Raw genomic sequence first — 23,714 nt, forward strand, 5'->3', positions numbered from 1 at the left:
CGGCACGCAGGCGGAAGTCCCGGGCGGAAGATTCACGCTGTACAGGAAGCCTCAAAAACAGGTACGGCTGCTCCAGAGTCTATTTACGTGCCGAGATACTCTGGGTTCCCAGATTGCTTATTATGACTTGACAGTTTCATCACCTTTCTGCTGATTCACACTCGACCTGCCTATCTCTGCTCTTAAAAAAATTCAAATGTGGTAAACGAGGTACTTGGCTATGGTACTTGTCTGGAGGGTGTGTGTGCGTGCGTGTGTGTGTGTGTGTGTGTGTGTGTGTGTGTGTGTGTGTGCGCGTGTGCGTGTGTGCGTGTGCGTGTGTGTGTGTGCACAACTGCGTTAAAGGAAATATAAAAACTCTAGAGCCAATGGTAGTCTGCCAGCACTTTTGACCTTGGACAGGAAGAAGAGGACAACAAAGCACACACACACACACAGATGTACATACCCATACACACAGATGCCCCTGTCACAAACACACACACACACACACACACACACACACACGCACTCACTCACACACACGCACACACACACACACAAACACACACAGGTGACCTGCCACAAATGTTCACAATGAAGAAGAGGAGGGTGATGACGAAGGTGCTGACATCAGGTGGAGCCGGGCAAACACAAACACGCACAGCACGCACGCCCGTGAGCACACACAAACACCATGCGGATCACACTGTGTGTCTCTCTCTCTCACACACACACACACACACACACACCTTCATGAAGAAGAAGAGCAGCAGGACGATGAAGACGCTGAGGTGGGGGTGCAGCCAGGCGGCGGAGTGGCCCAGGCCGGGGGGGTGAGGGGTGCCCTGGATCTTAGTCCAGGTGAAGTTATCAAACAGAGAATTGATGCACTCTCTGGGCATCAGCTGGAGGGAGGGAGAGAGAGAGGAGGAGAACACTAACTGTCAAACCAAATGAATGTCTGCAAAAGTGTTTACAGTTTTCGGATGTGTGAGATCATGTGCAGAATAAATCAGCATTATTTTTCAGTGGAGTGCCCCTTTAAAGCAGCTACGAGCAAGATTTTCGATTGTTATTAAACAGGCTAAATTTAATATCGATGCATCACATCTTACCTGTAATAGTAGACGATACCAACGCAGAGTAGTCTCGCTTGAACCCCGAGTGAATCGGCCAGTGTTAGTCTGTCTGTGGCCAGGGCAGATCAGGAAGTGAAATGAAACGGTTTGCAGCAGCCACTTCGGCCATAACCACAAAATAACTTCCCAAAAACCTGTTAGAATATAACAAGAGATGTTTGCGAGAGTAGCAAGCCCCTCCATGGCGTTCTCCTTGTTTATGGTCTGTTGCTAGGCAGAGCGAAACAGCGGAAGGCAGGCAGCTGCGTTTCACTTCCGGGTTTCACTTCCGGGTTCATCTGGTCCGCCGGTGGACAGATAGAGAGAGAGCCCCCTGGTGACGCGAGGTTAGACAGACACAGACTCTATAATCATCAAGAGAGCAATCTCCGATTTACACGGCTTTGGTCTCAGCTACTATTATAGGTAAGATGTGATGCATCAATATTGTAATTATACTGTTTAATAACAATCGAAAATCTTGCTCGTAGCTGCTTTAAGTCCTGCATTGACTATAATTGCATAGTAGGCCTATACCTTTAGTATACCTTTAACTCAAGTCAACTCTTAACTGTGAAACTAAATGAATGTCTGCAAAACTGTTGACACATTTCGGATATGTGTGAGATCATGTGCAAAATAGATCAGCATTGTTTTTCGGTGAAATGCCCCTTTAACACATTGACTGCCAGACGTTTTTTTTTGCTGTAGGTAGCTTCTGCCAAGCCGTTTTTTGAGGATTATGGCTCATTTTATAAGAGCCGAGGATTCGTTTCAGCTTGGAGTTTGTGAACATACAATATCTCAAAAGTACTAATAGAATGTGTACTTTCTCTGTCTAAAAGAGTTAGTTTGTAGAGTTAGTAGTTATGTAAGCATTAGCAGTTGAATACAGCATGGTTTTAGCGTGAAAAAGAATATTCAGAGATAAACGGCTTTTTGTGAAATTGGATGGAACTGTCACTTTAACCATTCATTTTTGGCTCTCTCTCTCTCTCTCTCCCTCCCCCTCTCGCTCTCTCTCTCTCTCTCCCTCCCTCTCGCTCTCCCTCCCTCTCTCTCTCTCTCTCTCTCTCTCTCTCTCTCTCTCTCTCTCTCCCTCCCTCTCGAGTTGCTTCAACTCCGCCCTCCGTGGGCGGACAAGCTTGTCACCAGTCAGTGCTTTGCTGCTCTCCTGTGCCTGCATGTCTGGGCCGCTGTTTGAGGAAGTCGGGATGGACTCGCTCGTTTGGAGTTTTGGTTGAGAGAAGCTTTTGCGATTCTGGTCATATTTATGCTGCGTGTTTCAAAGTGTGTTCCTCCACCTGTAATCTATCACCCGATCATAGTAGATCGGCTGAATCTATTATGTAAATCTGCAATCCCGCATCGCCAGCAATCAGCGCGAAAAGGAGAATGGCTGGGCTGAGAATGGCTTGACAAGTTAAAAAAATGCTTTCCTTTCTCTAGCCAGGAGAGCACTGTTGCCACTTAGTGGGTCGGTGGAATGGGTTGTAAACGTTCGGTGGCTCCAATAATTATATAAGAGATGTAAAAGGCTTAGATGCACAACCCACCGTCAAAAAAAAAAATCGATGCCAAAAACGTGTAAACACGTTGTTGGCAGGGAACAGCTGGATTCTGAAAACGTGTTCATACGTTGTTGGCAGTGAATGTGTTAAGTGACCTACTATCTAAAAACACACACATAAAACACCATAATACAGTAGGTTTAATTTTGCTCTATCAATCAATTTTGTAAGTATTCTGTATGTATCAGGATTTTCAAGTAGGCCTAGTGAGTATCTTATTTTGGAATGAAACTAAAGTTGTATGTGTCGAGTGAGCTTCATGACCTAGGGCCTACAGTAGGTCCTAGGCTTTTGAAACCAGTAAAAAACTAGAACGACCGCACCGCCGATATATGCCTCCGCCAACAAGTGAGCAGTCAACATCCATGTCTGTCCAGACTTTGATGTTTGAGCCAAATGTGAAGAAATTCCGTCAAGGTGTTACTGAGATATGGCGTTACCGAGGGTGAAAATGGCGTTCGTGATGTCACAGTGACCTTGACCTTTGACCACCGAAATGTAATCGGTTCATCCTGGAGAACAAGAGAACGTTTGAGGCAAATTAGATGAAATTCCATCAAGGCGTTCCTGTGATATATGAAACTTACCTTCACACATCAGGCTTCTGTAGCAATTGAACAAATGTAGAAAACTCTGTTCTGCCTTCTGTTCAAATGAAGCTGGTGAGTTTGTTTTGCCATGTTCAAATGAAGCTGGTGAGTTTAGAAAACTCTGTTCTGCCATGTTCAAATGAAGCTGGTGAGTTTAGAAAACTCTGTTCTGCCATGTTCAAATGAAGCTGGTGAGTTTAGAAAACTCTGTTCTGCCATGTTCAAATGAAGCTGGTGAGTTTAGAAAACGCTGTTCTGCCATGTTCAAATGAAGCTGGTGAGTTTGCTAGACATTTTATATTTAGGACAGGAAGGGGATTTCACACATATTCAGGCGCTGCTGGATAACACAGAGAGAGAGAAGCATGCACTTACACTCAGGGTGAAAAAAAACAGGTGTTGCTGGCTGACATACGCACACACAGACACGCACACATATGTCCATATATATATATATATATATATAGCATACACACACCTGGCTCACACTAGTCTATTTGGAGCGTGTGTGTGTGAAACACATGATTAACTCTTGGCTCTGATTGGCTGAGCTGAAAGCATTGGTGATATATGGCTGTCTGAGCATCAGCCTTCAAGCGTTCACCTCTATTCTGCCCTTCTGCTGCGTGCACTATCACACATGTATGTCCATTTATTCAGACATACGTGCGTGCTGACCGCATGTTAACCCATTGATACCTGATGCAGCATTTGTGTGTGTATCCCTTTAAGACCGCGAACCGCGTCGTCTTAAAGGGATACACACACAAATGAGGGATATACACGCAAATGCTGCATCAGGTATCAATGGGTTAACATGCAGGTCGCGTTCGTAATATTTAAGTGTGCGGTTTAACAGTGAGTCCATATTAATGCCGTACTGTAATCATAATAATTCATTTGTTTTATTCATAGCTTTCAAGGGGCGTTACGTGCTGCCGGGAACGCCCACCTGACGGTCAAAAAAAAAAACTTGTTCATTCCGCTGCCTGCCGAGTCGACTAGTTTCTCACGCTGTGTTTGTTCAGCCAAAATGCCGGATACCTGTTGTGCTATCGGTTGCACTAACCGACGAGGAGACACGCCAGGCTTCTGCTTTTACAGAATCCCGTCGGAGAAAGAAAACTCAGACAGGAGGAGGTTGTGGATTTGTGCGATTAGACATGGTTCAGTCGCTGGGGAGGGCAAATGGCTTTTTTTCTACCATCAAAGTACACACGTTTTTGGGCCAACATTTCATCAAAGGTAAGCTCAAGTAACGTTAACGGGGTATTTTAATCATTATTGTAACGTTACTTGAGCTTACCTTTGATGAAATGTTGGCCGCAAAGACGTGTGTACAAACGGCTGAACAAACACAGCGTGAGAAACTAGTCGACTCGGCTGGCAGCGGAATGAACAAGTTTTTTTTTTGACCGTCAGGTGGGCGTTCCCGGCAGCACGTAACGCCCCTTGAAAGCTATGAATAGAGCACTTTTCAATGACCCAAAGACGCTTACAGGAGTCCACAGGAAACAAGACAAATGGAAACAAATACAAATAACATAACAGTAACAGAGACAGAGACAGCAGAGAGAGAGGTCTAGTGGTTAGACCGTTCTGAAAACCCAAAGGTCACAGGTTCAATCCCCACAAACAGCCAGTGTGTTTTTCAGAAGCCATCTGTGTTGACGAGGCGTCCTTGAGCAAGACACCGAACGCCAACCTGCTCCGTCATTTTGTCACACCGCTCTGGATAAGAGCGACAGCTAAATGCCACAAGACTCTTAGAAAGGTCAAAGGTTAAACAGCAACTACTCAGGATACTGGCCCACATCTCGCACTAATGAAGAAAACGACGACTTGATGATTTGAACTCTGACCTCTCCTGCCATGAACTGCCCGAACCCGGGCGGGAAGGTCAAGGTGGCGATGACCAGCGTTACCACAGCGGGGAAGATCAGCCGGCTGGGGAGTGGAAACAGTCATCAGGAAATAAGATAAATATACCTTCATTACAAGGACAGGGAGAAAAACAGTTGGTAAGAAATGATGTAAAAACTCAAGACTAAAGTCTAAAGCCCAATTTATACTTCGTCTCACGACACGTTTGAAACCATCGCTGACAGAAATGACGTCTTTGTCAACACTTTTAAGTGTCGCTGAGAAGTGTCTCCTACCAAGTGAAATGTGTATTGTCGCCGACTACGACGACTAGTGTCGCGCAAGTGTGATTGGCTAGAGATAGAAGGCATGCGCGGTTGACTTCCTTGTTTTGGTTTTCGCTGTATTGAAATGAACATGAAAACGTGTCCCCCCGCTATTTTTAATCAGCCTGTCCTGGATGTATGACTTGGTGAAAATCACAAAGAACACTGTGACCAACTTCCCAGAGAGAGAGGAGGTGAGTTGTGTGAGACTGTGGTTGTGTGTCATTATGCTGCATGTTGAAGGTAGCGTTGTTTACTAGTTTGTTAATGTCTCCATTATGTTGCAGTCTGCCTGTTTCTGTCCCACGTGGTTTTCACTGTAGCAGGTTTAATTACTGCCTTTGAACCTGATGAACCTGTGAGCTCATGTTCACTTTGCTTTGACAGTTGGGAAGTGGTCTGGCGATGTCAGGCTAGACATAAACAAACCAGCATGCAGCATATATTCCCTCTCTTGGCTGTCTGCACTAGTTCTCTCGTTCTCTATGTCGAGTGTCACGTGACCGTGGAGCCGAGGAGAATGTTCACTGAACCGTAAACGCAGCACCGTGCGCGACACTTCTTTTTGTGTCGGCGACCATGTGTTGAGCGACACTTTCCAATAAGTCTAATTTAGGCTTAACTCTTATCAACCACACGGAGGACTGGGACTCGGCATTTCCAGGCGTCTGGGGCGTTTGTTTAGTGGCAGCGGCGTTTGAATGGCTTTGTTCTCACCTGACTGCCTAAATGCAATAAACTCAAGGAGGAAATGAACGGCTCTGAACACAGTTGATGTGAACGCACCCTAAATCTTCCAAGTGCCTGGAACATAGAGTTCCCAGACAGACAAACCCCCCCCCCCCCCAACACACACACAGACTCACTGCTTGGTAAGGAAGCGGGTCATGGCGTTGGGTCGTCTCATGAACAGCACCACCTGCCTGTTGAGGTAGACGAAGAACGCCCCCAAGAACCCGCAGCAGATCCTGCACAGCGAAACAAACGCCACATTCGTTTTGGGACAAAAATGTTACCTGATAGTCATTATATTATATCTTCTCATCTAACACATTATAATCGTTAATTAAATGTCTTACAATACATTAATTACTTAATTTCATTAACATGAAACTGGTAACGCTGTCACGCAACGAATCAAGCATGGATGCCTTATGTTTCACATGAATATCTGTTCTGGATTTTAGTTTACCACCTTCGACCCTCCCTATAGGGCTGACCGTGGGTAGCTACTGGGACGTAAGTTGGGGCTTGGCCAGCCCCGGCTGGGTCACCTGGGCGAGGGTGTATGATGTTGCGAGACCCGAAACATCCTATGACCCCAGGGTACATCACTGAGGATACGTCCCAGTTATGCATCCATGCGATGTTTTTTTTCTTTATTAGTTAGCCTGGCCTAGCCAGTGACTCATAGGAATAGACTACGTGACAACCAGGAAAGACTAGTGACTACTGGAGAGTCAGTTGACAGCCGGAACAGGGACGGCACCCGGGTAGCAGTATGGGTTAGCTCCCCAGCCTGCGTCTTCCGTGAGGAAGAAGCCCAACAACCCACGAGAGGCCTTTTAGGAGGGCCATGCAAGCCGCAAGTGGAGACTGCAGTGCCACCAAGTACTGGTACTGCATGGTGTCCACTAAGATACCATCACCTCGGAATGAGATGTTTGGAGCGGGGGAGTCTGGTGCAGCGCACAGGTCGTAGACCTGGTGAGACGAGGGAGGAACCCGGCCGGGTGGCAACCCACAGAGCCCGGTCCCTCTACGTACCAGAGCCCTCCCCCTCCCCCGGTCCCAGCAGAGTAGTTCCGGAGCAGCGGATTGAGTGGCCCTGACCACGTGACCACCTTCGACCCTCCCTATAGGGCTGACCGTGGGTAGCTACTGGGACGTAAGTTGGGGCTTGGCCAGCCCCGGCTGGGTCACCTGGGCGAGGGTGTATGATGTTGCGAGACCCGAAACATCCTATGACCCCAGGGTACATCACTGAGGATACGTCCCAGTTATGCATCCATGCGATGTTTTTTTTCTTTATTAGGGCTAAGCTTTCCATAAAGTTTAATTTATTAATCTCCAAAGACTCTCTCTTCTTCATAGTGAAATGCTTGGACACATACACTACCCAAATTCATACAGACATAGCAGATATGTATTGTACTAACATGTACTAACATCTAAAACACAGGCTGGTTATGTGTTATTATGTCTGAATCAGTTTTCCTCTTTCTCACCCTATGATGGCGAACGCCGGCAGCTCCTGCAGGTCGAAGGGGAAATCCATGCGAAACTTTGTCCTGAACAGAGCAGTGATGGTTACTGGTAGAAGAAGAAAATACTTTTTTAGACTAAGTTCACAGTATTGTAGTATTCTGTACTGTAGTATTCTGCAGTATTTTGCAACTCCCTAGTGTGGCAAGAACATGGGAAGGTTTGCTGAAAGAAACGGACTGTGTGGTTTTGTTTTAATCTTCTTACTACACACAATAGTGACTTGAGTGAGGTTTTAAAACACCCTTGTGTTGCAGAAGGCCACCATCTAGTGGAACATGTACAGCACTGCAGGCCTATTTTCATTCAGTCAGTGTCACTAAACCGATACAGCAGTGTGTTGACTGGTGGTTTGATAGAGGAAGAGCACCTTCTAGTTCATATTTGATGAAGAGAAATTAACATACTGGTAACATTGTAGTATGTTACACAGTCAATGTGTGAAGACGAAGAAGAAGAAGACGAAGAAGAAGAAGAAGAAGCAGAACTTTGTTGCTGTGCTGTAAAACAGCATTTGTAAGTGCTATTTGTTTATATGCGATGCCATGACAGTCATCTTTGGGAATAATATTAAATGAAGTGATGATCATGAATTCTCCTTCCGTCCATACCAGCGTCTTTGTTGAAGACAGACAGCACCCTGAAGATGAAGGCACTGAATGTAGCAGCAAAGTAGCCTCTCCAGTAGTTTCTCACAGCAAAGTATGTGGACGTCACCTCTATGCTGAAGAGCACACCTGGCACAGAACCACAGAGAGGAAAAAGGCAGAAGAACTGAACTAATACAACAGGAAGGGGTTAAAAAAGGCCATCACACAATAACAATACATACAAAACCTCATCAATATAACAAATAAAGATCAAATGGCATAAATAAACAAATAAATCAATAACTCTTAGTTTTGATCTCAGATGTACATTTAAGTCCCATTATACAAGTACTGTATGGACCAATGAGCAGTTTGGTATTTCCAGGTTAATTTACTTCTCAAACTATGTGACACTGCCTGCCTTGTCCTGCTTTTAAATTGTTATTCTTTGCTTCCAGTGTGCACAGAAAATGTCCTGCCAGTGACCATACCAACACCCCCCAACTTTGTGATTTAGGCTGGAATTTGACATTATAAATAAATAAATAAATAAATAAATAAATGCTGCAGGTCTGTAGTGAGATGGCTATTTGACATTCATTACAGTGAGAAAAGTGAAGAATGTAGCGAGCAGAAAAGGTTGTTTACCTCCCAGAGGAGTCCCGAAGCAGCAGCCCACCCCTACAGCACAGCCCACTGTCAGGATGTCTGTATAACAGTATGGATTCTACTGACCCAGACAGAGACAGAGAGAGAACATCATCATCATCATCATCATCATCATCATCATCATCATCATCATCATCAACAACAACAACAACAACAGCAGGAAACACAGTTTTAGTCATAACTGTACATCAGTCGTTTTGCTGACATCTGCTCACCTGATAAACTCCTGAGAAGAAGGACATGAACCTGCTGATCACAGCAGCACAGATACTGGCAATGTGCACAAACGGGCCCTGCGTGCACACACAGCAGAGCACAGTGGGAAAATGGCATTACATTTAGTTGGTCATCATGGTATACTGTGCAGTATAATAAGCCTACCTAATATCACCCACCTCTTTCCCTACTGGCATGCCGCTGCCCAGGCCGGCAGTCAGGCCGATCACTTTAGCGATGAACGCCTTCAGAGTCAAATATTCCTTCAACACCACGCCTCTCAGGATGGTCTTCAACTCTGGGATACCAGAACCTGACACAGAGGGGAGACAGGTGGTTGAGAAGAAGGGTGTGTGCAAGCAACAGAAAAACAAACGATACAAAAGGCAAAATGTACAGCATGTGATAGTGATTGTGTTAGTCCCTCCACTCCGCATGCATGCTACATGAGTACTACTAGTAGTAGTAGTAGTAGTAGTAGTAGTAGTATTTTAAAGGTCATCTGTAATGGAGTACGCTTTGAAAGTAAGCAGTGCACCAGAGGCTGTGGCAGCAGCCACACTGATCTATCACAAAACGGACTTCTAGATGGAAAGATTTCTGTCCTACAGTGAGGAGAAAACACAGATGTGGCTTTGCTCATAAGGCAGCTACAAACCGACTCTACAGTATAAATTAAATAAACCTGAAATCATCCCAGTTTTATACTTCACTTTCTCTGTTTCATCTTTGTTTTGGTCGTACTGTTGTTGTCTCTATCTTGTTGCAATTTCCTCCAAAACAAACATCTCTGATTGGCTAAATCAGGGGTTCTCAAGTTCAACTGATTGTAACCCAGGGACCACCATTCTGTCTAAGGGCTAATGTCCACCAGCTCCGGAACAGATGCGGTACGGCTGCAAACAGACCCACACTCATGTAATCTGTCAGACACATGCGGGATCCGCAAAAAATAGAACAGGTGCATATTTGTTCCATACCACATGTATTTCCCACTGTACTAACATGGGCGAGAGTCTGATCGGGCAGCTTTACCGGATCTGCAACGCAGCCGTAACGCATCTGGTGTACATTGGGTGTAATAAGCAACTTGAGGACCACCGATGTGAGGAAAGGGGGTGAGACTACATTGAATGCATGGTCAGGGACCACGTGTAATGCCTTCACAGACCACCAGGGGGCTGCAGAGCACCAGTTGAAAACACCTGGGCTAAATGGACGTGACAAATCCAACTGGGTTGAACTTTCTGTCTTTCAAAAGGGACATGTCCTCAGCCCTGTCTGAACAATGGAACGCTCTCTAAATGAATGTAGATGGACAGACACAACAGATCAGTGTGGCCGGTGGGCACAGAGCAGTGGTGGACGGAGACAGTGGGCGTGAGGAGGGAGGGGGTACAGACCGATGGCTTGTGGGGCGACCAGGTGACAGAAGACGGAGGCAAACAAGATGAGCACCAGGGGATAAGAGACCCAGGCCAGGTACTGCAGGGGGATGTTCCCCCTCAACTCCCCATATATCCACTTATAGGCTGGGTGGAGGCAGAGAGAGAGAGAGATGGATGAGAGGAGGAATGGAGGAAAGATAGGGATATATTATTCTCTGGCTTTAGCCTGTGCATTGCATTGTGGGTTCTGTAGTCGTCCCTACCTTGCAGGCTCTTGGCACTGGCGTAGTCCATCGTCCAGCTGACCAACGCCATGGTGATGCCCAGCAGAACCAGGAAGATCCAGTCCTCTCCCAGCTTGGTCACCAGGAACCGCTGCACCCGGACTATACAGTCTGAGAAAACAAAGCAAAAAAAAAAAAAGTTCACTTCTAGCGTGTCGCCTGTAGCTTGCTAGCGTGTCGCCTGTAGCTTGCACGCGAAATCGCCTGCTCAACATGAGCAATTGTGTGGCACGCGCCATGTGTCGTGCGCCGCGTGTCATGTGTCGTGCGCTGTGTGTCATGTGTCGTGTGCCACGTGTCATGTGTCGTGCGCCGCGTGTCATGTGTCGTGCGCCGCGTGTCATGTGTCGTGCGCCGCGTGTCGTGTGCCACGTGTCATGTGTCGTGCGCCGCGTGTCATGTGTTGTGCGTCGCGTGTCATGTGTCGTGTGCCACGTGTCGTGCGCCGCGTGTCATGTGTTGTGCGTCGCATGTCATGTGTCGTGTGCCACGTGTCATGTGTCGTGCGCCGCGTGTCATGTGTTGTGCGTCGCGTGTCATGTGTCGTGCGCCGCGTGTCATGTGTTGTGCGTCGCGTGTCATGTGTCGTGCGTCGCGTGTCATGTGTTGTGCGTCGCGTGTCATGTGTCCATGTGTGTCCATGAACCCAGTGGCGTGCCTGACCAAGTTGGTGCCCTAGGCAAGATTTTTGCTGGTGCCCCCCCCCCCCCCTCCCCCAAAGAAAATATTAAAAAAATTATATCGCAGCTAATTCCACCACTGCAGTGCAGGCTCAGAATCGCCCTTCCCCAGTGGCGCTGGAAGTACTGTTAGGTAGGGGGTGCTGTAAGGAAGGAACTCTCGGTGCTGCCCGTGAGGGCAGCGCCGAAGAAAATTTGACGTTTTTTGGATTTTCATCCATATTTAGAAGAATATTTAATTTTAAATTAACATTAGGATTATACTGTTGTGATGTCATTATTCAGTATCTTCTCCTTTTCTCACTCACTTTCATGTAAGCACCTGCTCTCCCTTTAGTCGTTTTACACTACAACAGACAGCAACACAGGCATAAACACTGAACTTATTATTATTATTATGGAAAACCAGATTATGATGAAAATCAAACACTTTTGAAGAGAGAGTGTATGAAATAAGATTAGAGCTGGGAAGCACAAAGTGTTTTTTAATGCATCTTGTTGGTGGTATAAACACAAGACAGCCAAATCCAACAATTTTGAAAATCCCATTTCTAGCCACTAGGGGGTGCTGCAGCACCCTCAGCACCCACCTTCCAGCTCCCTTCCCCCACTCTGGGAAAAAGCTCCAAGCAGGTAGAAGGGGGCGCGGCCGCGCAGGGGGTGGGGTGGTATGGATTAGGGACCATGGTGAAAGTGCTGCAGCCCAGGCAGCCAGAAAGGCAGAATTAGAAAAATGATTTCACTATTATTTAAAGACTTAAGACGTTGTGCTGCTTATTTTTTGTCTACTATTGTAAAATAATAGTAGGCCTATTATCATGAAAAAGTATTTGTAAAAAAAATTATTTTTTATTTATTTTTATTTTTACCCTCTCTGGCGCCCCTAACGGCTCAAGCGCCCTTAGCATTTGCCTAGTTCGCCTAATGGACGGCACGCCACTGCATGAACCACTCGCCTTAATAGTAGTGAGATGATACAGTATCTAGTATCTACTTGATGATGGCAAATCAATTGCATCAGTGCTGCAACACTTTAGCATACAGTACATACACTATGTTGAGTGATGGTAGCATACAGTACATACACTATGTTGAGTGATGGTAGGCAACTAGCATTATCTGGCAAAATGAGAACTTGTAGTAAATCTAAATCTAAATGGCAACTGTGTACATTTGTCAAATTTATATACAAAAATATGATACAGAAAATACTGTTTTGAACAACCAAGCTAAAACAGCTCGCGGTATATTGAGTTGATATTTTATTTTCATCTCCAGGAGATGTAATCTAAACAATGAATAACAGTCTATTACTAAAATGTAACTTTTCTTACGATGGATAATACTGGCCTATTATCAGTATAAAAAAAAATACCTTGAATTTCTTTTCAATTATTTGGTTTTGTTCTAAACTCCACAGGCTTCTATAAAACCAATTTAATTTTTTCAATTTAGTTAATTTTACAGTCCCTGACAATCAACAGAACAACGTGTCATTAACCACCCAGTCAACTTAGACGCTAATATAAGTTTTGAGCATAAGCAGGCTCACTTCAACCCAGGAAAACCTTACAAACACTCAGATGGCAATATTCAGGATTTGGATTTAAACTAATGTCTTTAACATTTAGATGCAAACTATTATGCACATAAGGTTTTGGATTTTGGTTTCCAGGGTCTCTAAAGTACTCTACCAATATTTTGGCATCCTCCCTCCTGGTGGCTCACCTCTGCACTTGCTGTAGGAGCGTTTTTTCTTGATAGATGCCGCGAGGCCGCGTTCAGCCGCCTCCTCCTCAGAGGCCTCCTCCGCGTCCGACTGACACGTGCTCCTCCGCCTGATGTGCTCATCTCCACGGTGATCTCCACGGTGATCTCCACGGTGGTGTCTTTGGCGGTTCCTTCCGTCGCCATGTTTCTTGATCTGTCTCTCTGTCAGCAGGCGGGTGGCCTCCCGTCTGCCGGAGCCTCCCCGGTGCTCATGGTACTCCCCATAGAGCTGTCAATCAATCAGTGAGTCAATCAATCAATCAATCAATCAGTCAGGAGGCCACAGTGCAGAGTGTATGTAGTGCATATTGTGAGTTTGTGAGCGAGGCATAGTTGGAGTGTGGTAGTACTCTTCTGCTGGCAGCCAGGCAGAGAGGGCTCCGTTTTAAAAATAAGACGTGCCGACACAAACAGCTGTAATGGAAGCGGAAACATGGACTCTGCGTCTAGATTTATCACCTCTGGACACAGTCCATGACTTCAGGGACATCTGGGGAAGACATTAAGCCTCTCTCTCTCTCTCTCTCTCAGATTTAGAAGCCCTCTCAGTAAAATATGTTCTCTGCCTTTCTTTCATTTTCTCCTTTTCCACTAACTCACACATGCGAGACATCATGTGACACATGTGACATGAGACATCATGTGACACATCATGTGACATGAGACATCGTGTGACATCATGTGACATGAGACATCGTGTGACATCATGTGACATGAGACATCGTGTGACATCATGTGACATGAGACATCATGCGAGACATCATGTGACATGAGACATCGTGTGACATCATGTGACATGAGACATCGTGTGACATCATGTGACATGAGACATCATGCGAGACATCATGTGACATGAGACATCGTGTGACATCATGTGACATGAGACATCATGCGAGACATCATGTGACATGAGACATCGTGTGACATCATGTGACATGAGACATCATGCGAGACATCATGTGACATGAGACATCGTGTGACATCATGTGACATGAGACATCATGCGAGACATCATGTGACATGAGACATCGTGTGACATCATGTGACATGAGACATCGTGTGACATCATGTGACATGAGACATCATGCGAGACATCATGTGACATGAGACATCATGCGAGACATCATGTGACATGAGACATCGTGTGACATCATGTGACATGAGACATCGTGTGACATCATGTGACATGAGACATCATGCGAGACATCATGTGACATGAGACATCGTGTGACATCATGTGACATGAGACATCATGCGAGACATCATGTGACATGAGACATCGTGTGACATCATGTGACATGAGACATCATGCGAGACATCATGTGACATGAGACATCGTGTGACATCATGTGACATGAGACATCATGCGAGACATCATGTGACATGAGACATCGTGTGACATCATGTGACATGAGACATCATGCGAGACATCATGTGACATGAGACATCGTGTGACATCATGTGACATGAGACATCATGCGAGACATCATGTGACATGAGACATCGTGTGACATCATGTGACATGAGACATCATGCGAGACATCATGTGACATGAGACATCGTGTGACATCATGTGACATGAGACATCATGCGAGACATCATGTGACATGAGACATCATGCGAGACATCATGTGACATGAGACATCGTGTGACATCATGTGACATGAGACATCATGCGAGACATCATGTGACATGAGACATCGTGTGACATCATGTGACATGAGACATCGTGTGACATCATGTGACATCATGCGAGACATCATGTGACATGAGACATCGTGTGACATCATGTGACATGAGACATCGTGTGACATCATGTGACATGAGACATCATGCGAGACATCATGTGACATGAGAAATCGTGTGACATCATGTGACATGAGACATCATGCGAGACATCATGTGACATGAGACATCGTGTGACATCATGTGACATGAGACATCATGCGAGACATCATGTGACATGAGACATCATGCGAGACATCATGTGACATGAGACATCGTGTGACATCATGTGACATGAGACATCGTGTGACATCATGTGACATGAGACATCGTGTGACATCATGTGACATGAGACATCGTGTGACATCATGTGACATGAGACATCGTGTGACATCATGTGACATGTGTTCTATTTCTCTGTTTCTTCGCACAAATGACCTGAACTGCTGAACAAAATGTGCCAAGCAACTACTTGACTTCTGCCGTACTGCTTATCCGATAATTCATAAACTGCACCCCTAAAGCACATTGCAAAAAGCATCCCACAGACCAAAGAATTAAATGTCTGTGGCATCACTGATGACGTCACAATGTGTATGACTTCATCAGTGGATATGGTGGATGGTGGATATATCGATGTCATAAACATGACCAGAATCGTGACATCATCAGTGATATCACAGACACGGATGATACAGTATCTATCTACTTGAAAACGTGACCAAAAAGGTGACCGTAATCACGACTAACAAGACACGGCAATTTTATAGGAGGATTATTTATATATATATATATATATATATATATTCAGATTCAGATTCATTTATTTAAAGAATGGGACTTTACACATTAATGAACAGTACAGCCGTACAGTAAATATGCCAGGTTGTAGCCCAAGGGCTAGTTTCCACCTGTAGTCCCATGGCAGGTTGATGTAATCATGAAAGCGAAAGAAAAAATAATAATACAACAAAGATTAAAAGTACAGAAAGTTAGTAAAACCAAAAATGATTAAAACACACAATTAATAGTACCAAAAAAAAATTAATAGTATAAAAGGTTAGTGAAACCTAAAATAAATAAAATAAATAAAACACACAGAGCATGCTGCAAAACATGGCAAATGATCTGTTAAGTATGTTGATTGTGATCACATTGTTGGTTTGATCTGAGCCATATTTTCAACTGGCCTTTGAAGGTGGCGAGACTCGGGCATTCTCTAATCGAGGGAGGTAGATTATTCCAGAGAGTGCTTCCCATGAAGGATAGGGTCTTCTGACTAAAGGAAGTTTTTCTAAAGGGGACCTCACAGACCTTGTTCGTAATGGCCCGGGTGACACGGGTCGAGTTGGCGGTCGCACGATATTTGATAAAGTCAGCAAGAGGAGGCGGCGCCAGTCCATGTAGAACTTTGTATATTAGACAGGCAGAGGTGAAATTTCTAAAGTTCTCAAAACTTAGCATGCCATATTTACGTATGACATGGCAGTGGTGATGAGAAAAGGGTTTTTTATCTAGTATTTTCAGGGCTTTTTTATAGAGTAGTTCGGCTGGTTTGAGGATGGTTACTCCTGTCAGCGACCAGCTAGTTATACAATAGTTCAGATGCGAAAGGATCATTGAGTGTAAAAATAAAAACGCAGCGTCTGTGGACAGACAGCTCCTTATTTGTCTGAAATTATACAGGTGGAATTTAATTTTTTTGGAGATCATTTTAATGTGATTGCTGAACGTTAAATTGGAGTCCAGCATCACGCCTAAGTATTTAAACTCGTTAACTACTGATAATTCCTCTGACCCCAGGAAAACATTGGAGCGCGAAGGTGCAATGTTTTTTTTAGAAAAGAACATACAAACAGTTTTTTTTGCATTCAGCACGAGACAAGATTTAGTTAGCCATGCCTGAATATGAGAGAGAGCTGAGGATAGGACATGTGCCGCCTCCACTGGGTTTTTAGCCCTTGTGAAAATAACTGTGTCGTCAGCATAAAGCTGGACATCTACATTAAAACAGTAATCTGGAAGATCATTAATGTACAGGGAAAAGAAAATTGGGCCCAAAATTGACCCTTGGGGGACCCCTACTGGACAGCTCAGGTAAGGGGAGCTGACACCGCCAACCACAGTGCACTGCTCCCGGTGAGACAAATATGATTCAACCCATTTAATGGCCTCAGCAGAAAAATTGAAGCTGGACAATTTAGAGAGGAGCACACTGTGGTTGACGGTGTCGAATGCCCTCTTAAGATCGAGGAACACAGCTCCCACACAACCATCCCTGTCCAAGGAGCCTTTTATTTTCTCCAAGAGCAGGACCAAAGCAGAGTCAGTTGAGTGGTGTGGACGAAAACCAAACTGCATATATATACATATATATACTGCATATACTGCATATATATATATACAGTATATATAAAATCCTCCACTGTAGAGATATCTGCATTCTCTCAAATACAATGGAATAGGATATCTCGAGTAATCGGGTCACTCTTCTGGAAACAGACATTGCTGTTGAGTTTTTCAAGTATATTTCTCTGTGCTTTGAGAGCTACAAGCCGAGTGCCATCCAGTTCCATTGTATTTGAGAGAAGGCAGACATCTGGGCCGATATCTCCAAAACTCTGCAACTCACGCCACAACGATCTAGATGGAGAAATAGCACTACAAGGAAGATGAAAAAGAGGGTATTCTTTTTAGGGTGAGCTGTTCCTTTAAGACCACTTGGTAGAAAATACTGAGATAATCTTTAGTATTGTGTATCGCCATTCAGCCTAACAATACTGTGATATGATTTTTGGTCCATATCGCCCAGCCCTCCTACTGCATCACAGTCATTCATACAATTCACATTCACACCCATCTGAGAGCCAAAAAGTTTATACAGTATTTAGAATATATTGTAACCAATTTTCCACATGAGAATCATAGCGTTTATAATGTGAATATTGAACTGCTAAACATTACGCAGACCTTTATAGGCCTACATGTAGAATATCCCACACAAGTTCTCCAACTATTGTCACTAACACTAACTATATCATCTACTATCCCAGCACTGTACCACAAATATCTGTGCAGTGCTATTCTCGGTTCATCAACAACAGACAATAGGCCTCCAGGAATATCAAGTGAGAAGGTGGTAATTTGTTTCTGGTGCCGGCGCTCCGGCCTTCATGCCAGAACCTTTCAACAGCTCCTGATTTAGCAGGTTCACGGGCGGGCAGACTGATGGATGAATAGATTTAGACAGACAGAGAGACAAACAGACACACACACACACAGAGACACACGCACACACACACATGTCACTTCCTGCTTCATCACTGTACCAGAGATTTTCACCTGCCATTTATTTTCCCATAGACATTTCATAAAATCCTCATAAAAATGGTTGTACTTGGACCACATAACGTTTCACTCGGTTTTTTCGATGTTTTTTTACGTTTTGGTCTGAGTGAATTGTTCTACGGTCTCTCCCAATTTTAAATATATCTGAACCATTTGGTTTGAACAAGTAAAACTATTTTTATAAGCATTTTACAAAATGTATATGGGAAAATGAATGGTGGATGAAAATCTCTGGTACAGTGCTGAAGCAGGAAGTGACGTTCACTTTGGCTCTCTATACATACATGTAGACTGAGTTCTGAGGATGCTGGGTGAGCAGGAATACCAGTCAATACACATTATACAACAGTTAGTTCCGGCCGAGCAATTTGATTGGACAAGAGGGATCCTAGCAGCACTTCACTGTATGTATATAGCTGCTGATTTACTCCACAAAGTAAAACAGTTTTCAAAATGTGTGTTATTTTGATAAACTGACCTTACAACGGGGCTCTATAGAGTTACGTGTGTCTAGTAACATTATTAAAACATCATAAAGATAATGCTGTTTCTGATAGTTTGCTAAAATATTAGTGCTAATCTGTTAGCGAGCTATTGGGTGAGCTTCTTCTTCTGCTGCTTCTATAGCTTTGCGGCAGACTAGATGCCTTGCGGCACATTGCTGCCTCTCACTGGTTGGAAATATTACTGTTTCTGCTTGCTTGGTAACTAACACTAGTGCAATCCTGGGGGAACTGTTTTTGCTGGCGGAGGCGAATAATAGACAGAAATCATCAGTTATCACAAATTACTTGACAAAAATGCTATTATTACTTGATGAATAGCTTTGTTTATGCTGTACAACTGTTGTATAAAAGCGATATCACACTTGTTGTCTAATATCGTCATGTGATTATCTTCCTACGACCGAATCACAGCCGTGACGATATTAGCCAACAACAGCACTCCCTCTCATGTGATATTGCTTAAGTGAAATGTGAGGAGCATAATACACCACGTGCTGAAATTGAATGCCAGGGGGCAGGGGCGGACTGGGATCATAATTCAGGCCGGGCATTAGATACCAAGCAGGCCAGGCCGATACGGGCCGACGCGCGTGTCGCCGGCGTTTGAAGCCAGATTTGGGCCGTTTGAAGCCCAATTTGGGTCGTTTGAAGCCAGATTTGGGCTGTTTGAAGCCCAATTTGGGCCGTTTGAAGCCAGATTTGGGCTGTTTGAAGCCAGATTTGGGCCGTTTGAAGCCCAATTTGGGCCGTTTGAAGTCCAATTTGGGCCGAGTCCAATTTTACAATGAGATGCACCCACTTTAACCCTGAAGTGTAATTATTACTTCAGACTAACTAATAAAGTAATAAAACCACTAGTAAACCAGTAGATGGCGCCTGGCCTGCTGTTCAGTGAGTGGCCTGACTGCAGGCACCTAAAAAAAAAAAAAAAATTGCAGGCCAGGCCACCGGGCATTTGCCCGACGTGCCCGATTATGCAGTCCACGCCTGCCAGAGGGGAAACTGCTACCCATCTCTTTTTTCATAATTTCTTTTTTCTTTTTAAGCATGTAACTTTCCTTTCGTGAACTTGATTGTAACGGCACCTATGGACAAAAGCGGTACTGTTCTCCCAGAATTATATGTTGTAGTGTAGGACAGGCAATGACACTGTGGCTATACAGTATATGCCCATATTATTTGTCTGCGTGTATTGATAACCATAAGACCGAGGAGGCAAGGTCCACCTACAAACTTGATCAGAGGGAAATCAATAGTTTTGATTAAGAAATTAAATAAAAGCACTTAAAGGCCCATTCCGTTGGTTTTGGCGAGAAATAAATGTGCACAAAGTGTTTATTATTGGCACTGAGTGAATGCGCCTTGACGTCGCTTAAAAATGGCGACCAGGGGCGTTTCTCTCCGACCAGCCGTTCAGAAGATACATGGAAAACCGCAGTTTCGAAGTGGATAGCATCTCCCGCCACAGCTAGAGGATGTGACGTCTCGCGCGTTCACGTCGAGCTTGTCTCTTGTCCTAGACGCTAACAGGAAATGGCTGAAGTAGCTTTTAACGTTACGCTCGTCGCTAGCTGCTAGCTAAAGGAAACAACAAACACAGACTCCAGAAAAAGTCCAGACTAAATAAATAAATTTTTATCTAATGAAGCCCGTCTGGCCAGACAGCAGCAATGTGACCGACATCGGGGGGAAACTAGAGTCAGGACTGTGTTTTCGGTTCATGAAGGGAACTTGCTGCTTGTAGCTACTGTAATGTGGTTTTGACCAGATAACGTTAGCTGCTTGCTAATGGATTTTCAAGATTCAAGATTTTTACTGTCACTCCGTAGTACAAGTATCTGACCACCTGGTCAGAAACTCTGTTAACATTACCGTCTTGTGTGAAGTAATGCAACCCTAACGTTACTACCGTTATGCTTATGGTCATGGAACATTATTGTTTGACTGCATTTAGCTGCGGTGGTGAGTCGTTAGCTTGATGCTATACGCGGCTAACTAATAGATTTAGCTATATTTATAGAAATTACCACCAGCCCCACTAATAACGTTACTGCCTTGTGTTGATAATGAATCTAACAGTCGGAAATATGCCTAACGTTAGCCTACTGTCTGTTATGCTTACGGTACATACAGGGGGAGCAGGCTATTTCCTCGCTTGTGCTAACATGAGTATCCACTTCCCGCAGCCAGCAGGCTCTGACTGCAGTGGGACTGCACATACTAGTAATGTTAGCTTGATGCTAATCGCGGCTAACTAATATTAATTTACATTTATAGAAATTACCACCAGCCCCACTAATAACGTTACCGTCTTGTGTGGATAATGAATTTAACAGTCCTAAATATGCCTAACGTTACTGTTATGCTTATGAAACATTGTTTGATTGTTCAGTTTGGTCAACTCCAGGCATTACACGGTACCATACATACAGGGGGAGCAGGCTATTTCCTGGCTTGTGCTAACATGAGTATCGACTTGCCCGCAGCCAACGCAAGCCAAAACACGACCAAACATGCCACAATAACGTCCCCTAATTCATCCAGAATCCTTCCTGGGCATCTCGAGGCTGATCTGACCGATAAATTGTCCAGGTTGCCGTTTTCAAGTGACTTTTATGAGTTAACGTTACAAAGCAACGAACAGCTCTGCTGTTGCCAGGCAACTGCTTGTGCGGGTGCGAGTATGGTGCCCGCGCGTCAGCTCGTTCACACGCTGCCTGCAGTTACACTAACGGCCACCGGCGTCAGTAATAGTGAGTTTTGACAGATTGGGCCTTTAAGTAGAGGATTAAAACAGGCCCTAGTCGAACGCAGCATGAAAAAGGTGGGTCTTTAGGCTGCTTTTGAAGGCAGCAAGGGAGTCCGAGGCCCGGATGGATCCTGGGAGCAGATTCCACAGGCGTGGCCCCAGTGCACAAAAGGCACGGTTACCCATGGTTGAGAGCCTTGTGCGTGTAGTGGGATTGCAAGCAGATTTTGGCTGCTGGACCTGAGAGTCTGGGATGCGGTTTGGGGGGAGAGGAGGTCCAGAAGGTACTGTAGGTCGGCCCGAGGTGGTTGGTGGCCTTGTAGACGAGCAGGAGGGTTTTGTAGATGATGCGCTGGTTTACTGGCAACCAATGGAGGGAGTGGAGGACTGGGGTGATGTGGTGACTTTTCCGGGTTTTTGCACATACTGTAGTCTCTGGATGTTTTTGGCGGGGAGGCCTGCCAGCAGTGAGTTACAGTAGTCGATACGTGAGGTGATGAATGCATGGACCAGTCTTTCTGCATCAGGTTGGGAGAGTGAGAGCCTGAGTTTGGAGATGTTCCTCAGGTGGTAGAATGATGTTTGGCAGACCGATTTTATGTGGGCATCAAATGACAGTGATGTGTCAAATTTAACACCGAGGCTGGTGACAAGTGAGGACAGCGGGATGGAGTGGTTGTCAACAGTGATGTGGGTGACACTGGCCTGTGCGGTTTGATGGGGTGTGCCGATGAGAATGGCTTCGGTCTTACTGCCATTAAACTGGAGGTAGTTTCTGGCCATCCAGGACTAACCCCTGGGGGACACCACAGGTGACATAAGCGATGTTGGAGGTGTTGCTGCCCAACTTGACATACTCCCGTCTCCCTGAGAGGTAGGAGTGAAGTCGTCCCTGTGACTCCCACCTCCTGAAGGCGCTGACACAGTGTGTGATGGTCCACTTAGGTCGAGCAGGATCAGTAGGCTGGGGTCAGCCCCCTTATGGGGTCAGCCGCCATAAGAAGGTCATTTAGAAACCCTGACCAGGGCAGTCTCTGTACTGTGAGAGGGTCTGAAGCCAGACTGAAACGTCTCGTAGGGTTTGGAGGTGTTCACGCAGCTGTAGGCTGACGGCCTTTTCCAGGACCGTTGCCAGGAAGCGGAGGTTTGAGATGGGTCGGTAATTGGAGAGAACCTCTGGGTATATGATGTATTATGAAAGCTCCCTATTAAAAACAGCACAGAAATTAACCATCTTTATTGAATCCTATTGAGATGGCCAAGTTGTAGTTGGACAAACTCAATCAGCTGATCACAGTAATTGCCATCCAAGAGCTGAGGACCTTCGATATGGCCACCAGAAGGTGTGTCACATCACCTTCTCTCCTTCCCTGCTCCCTCACCACCCTTCCTCCCTCTGCCTCCTTCCACCCTCACTCACGCTCTACTCTAGTTCCTTCTTGTCTCTCTCTCTCTCTGCTGGTGAAACTCTACTCGACGTTAAATTTAGAGTCAGTGTGATCCAATGTTGTCCGTTACACCACCACACATCTCTGCCTCTCTCTCCCCCATCAGATGCACACTCACTGAGCATGTGATGTCCCTATAAAAATGCTTGGTACCGATACTGGGGAGGTATCAGATAGCCAAGTGACATCCGCCTGCAGGTCAGAGGTCGTTGGCATTCGGAGATGATTTTCTGCTCTCCACAGCTGTGAAGAGGTTATCTGAGTTACTGTCACTCTTGTGAAAGTTGGTTCGAGCCAGTCTGCTCATTCTCCTCTGACCTCTCATCACCAAGGTGTTTCCGTCCGCAGAGCTCAATGGACTTTTTTGTTGCCTCTTATACACTGATGCAACCTATACACAAGTATAAAATGCAGAGAGAGCCAAAGTCAACGTCTCTTCCTGCTTCAGCCTGTGCACTAAGCGATTTCATCCGCCATTTCCTTTATTTATGATTATTATTATTAATATTATTATTGTTGTTATTATTTTATGGGGAAAAAATATTTTGTTTTACTTCGTCAAACCAAACGATTCAGCTATATTTAGAAACAGGAGAGACCACAGCACATTTCACTAAAACAAAACA

At 45.0% G+C, this 23,714-nt stretch overlaps 1 protein-coding gene across 1 annotated transcript in view; it reads right to left on the reverse strand.

Moving 5' to 3' along the window:
* The window catches only part of LOC310784853 (chloride channel protein 1-like), a gene marked incomplete at both ends in the record, with an annotated part of 71,640 nt that overhangs the window by 40,557 nt on the left and 7,369 nt on the right, over positions 1-23,714 (reverse strand). Inside the window, 11 exons of the mRNA XM_083645890.1 lie at positions 732-887; positions 5,124-5,208; positions 6,317-6,418; positions 7,679-7,763; positions 8,327-8,452; positions 8,954-9,032; positions 9,190-9,267; positions 9,370-9,503; positions 10,594-10,722; positions 10,842-10,973; positions 13,271-13,541. Coding sequence (XP_083502016.1) covers positions 732-887; positions 5,124-5,208; positions 6,317-6,418; positions 7,679-7,763; positions 8,327-8,452; positions 8,954-9,032; positions 9,190-9,267; positions 9,370-9,503; positions 10,594-10,722; positions 10,842-10,973; positions 13,271-13,541 — 1,377 coding nt within the window. The remainder of the gene's footprint in view (positions 1-731; positions 888-5,123; positions 5,209-6,316; positions 6,419-7,678; positions 7,764-8,326; positions 8,453-8,953; positions 9,033-9,189; positions 9,268-9,369; positions 9,504-10,593; positions 10,723-10,841; positions 10,974-13,270; positions 13,542-23,714) is intronic.

Source organism: Poromitra crassiceps (assembly GCF_964638095.1).
Source record: "Poromitra crassiceps genome assembly, chromosome: 11".
NCBI classification, from domain to species: Eukaryota; Metazoa; Chordata; class Actinopteri; order Beryciformes; family Melamphaidae; genus Poromitra; species Poromitra crassiceps.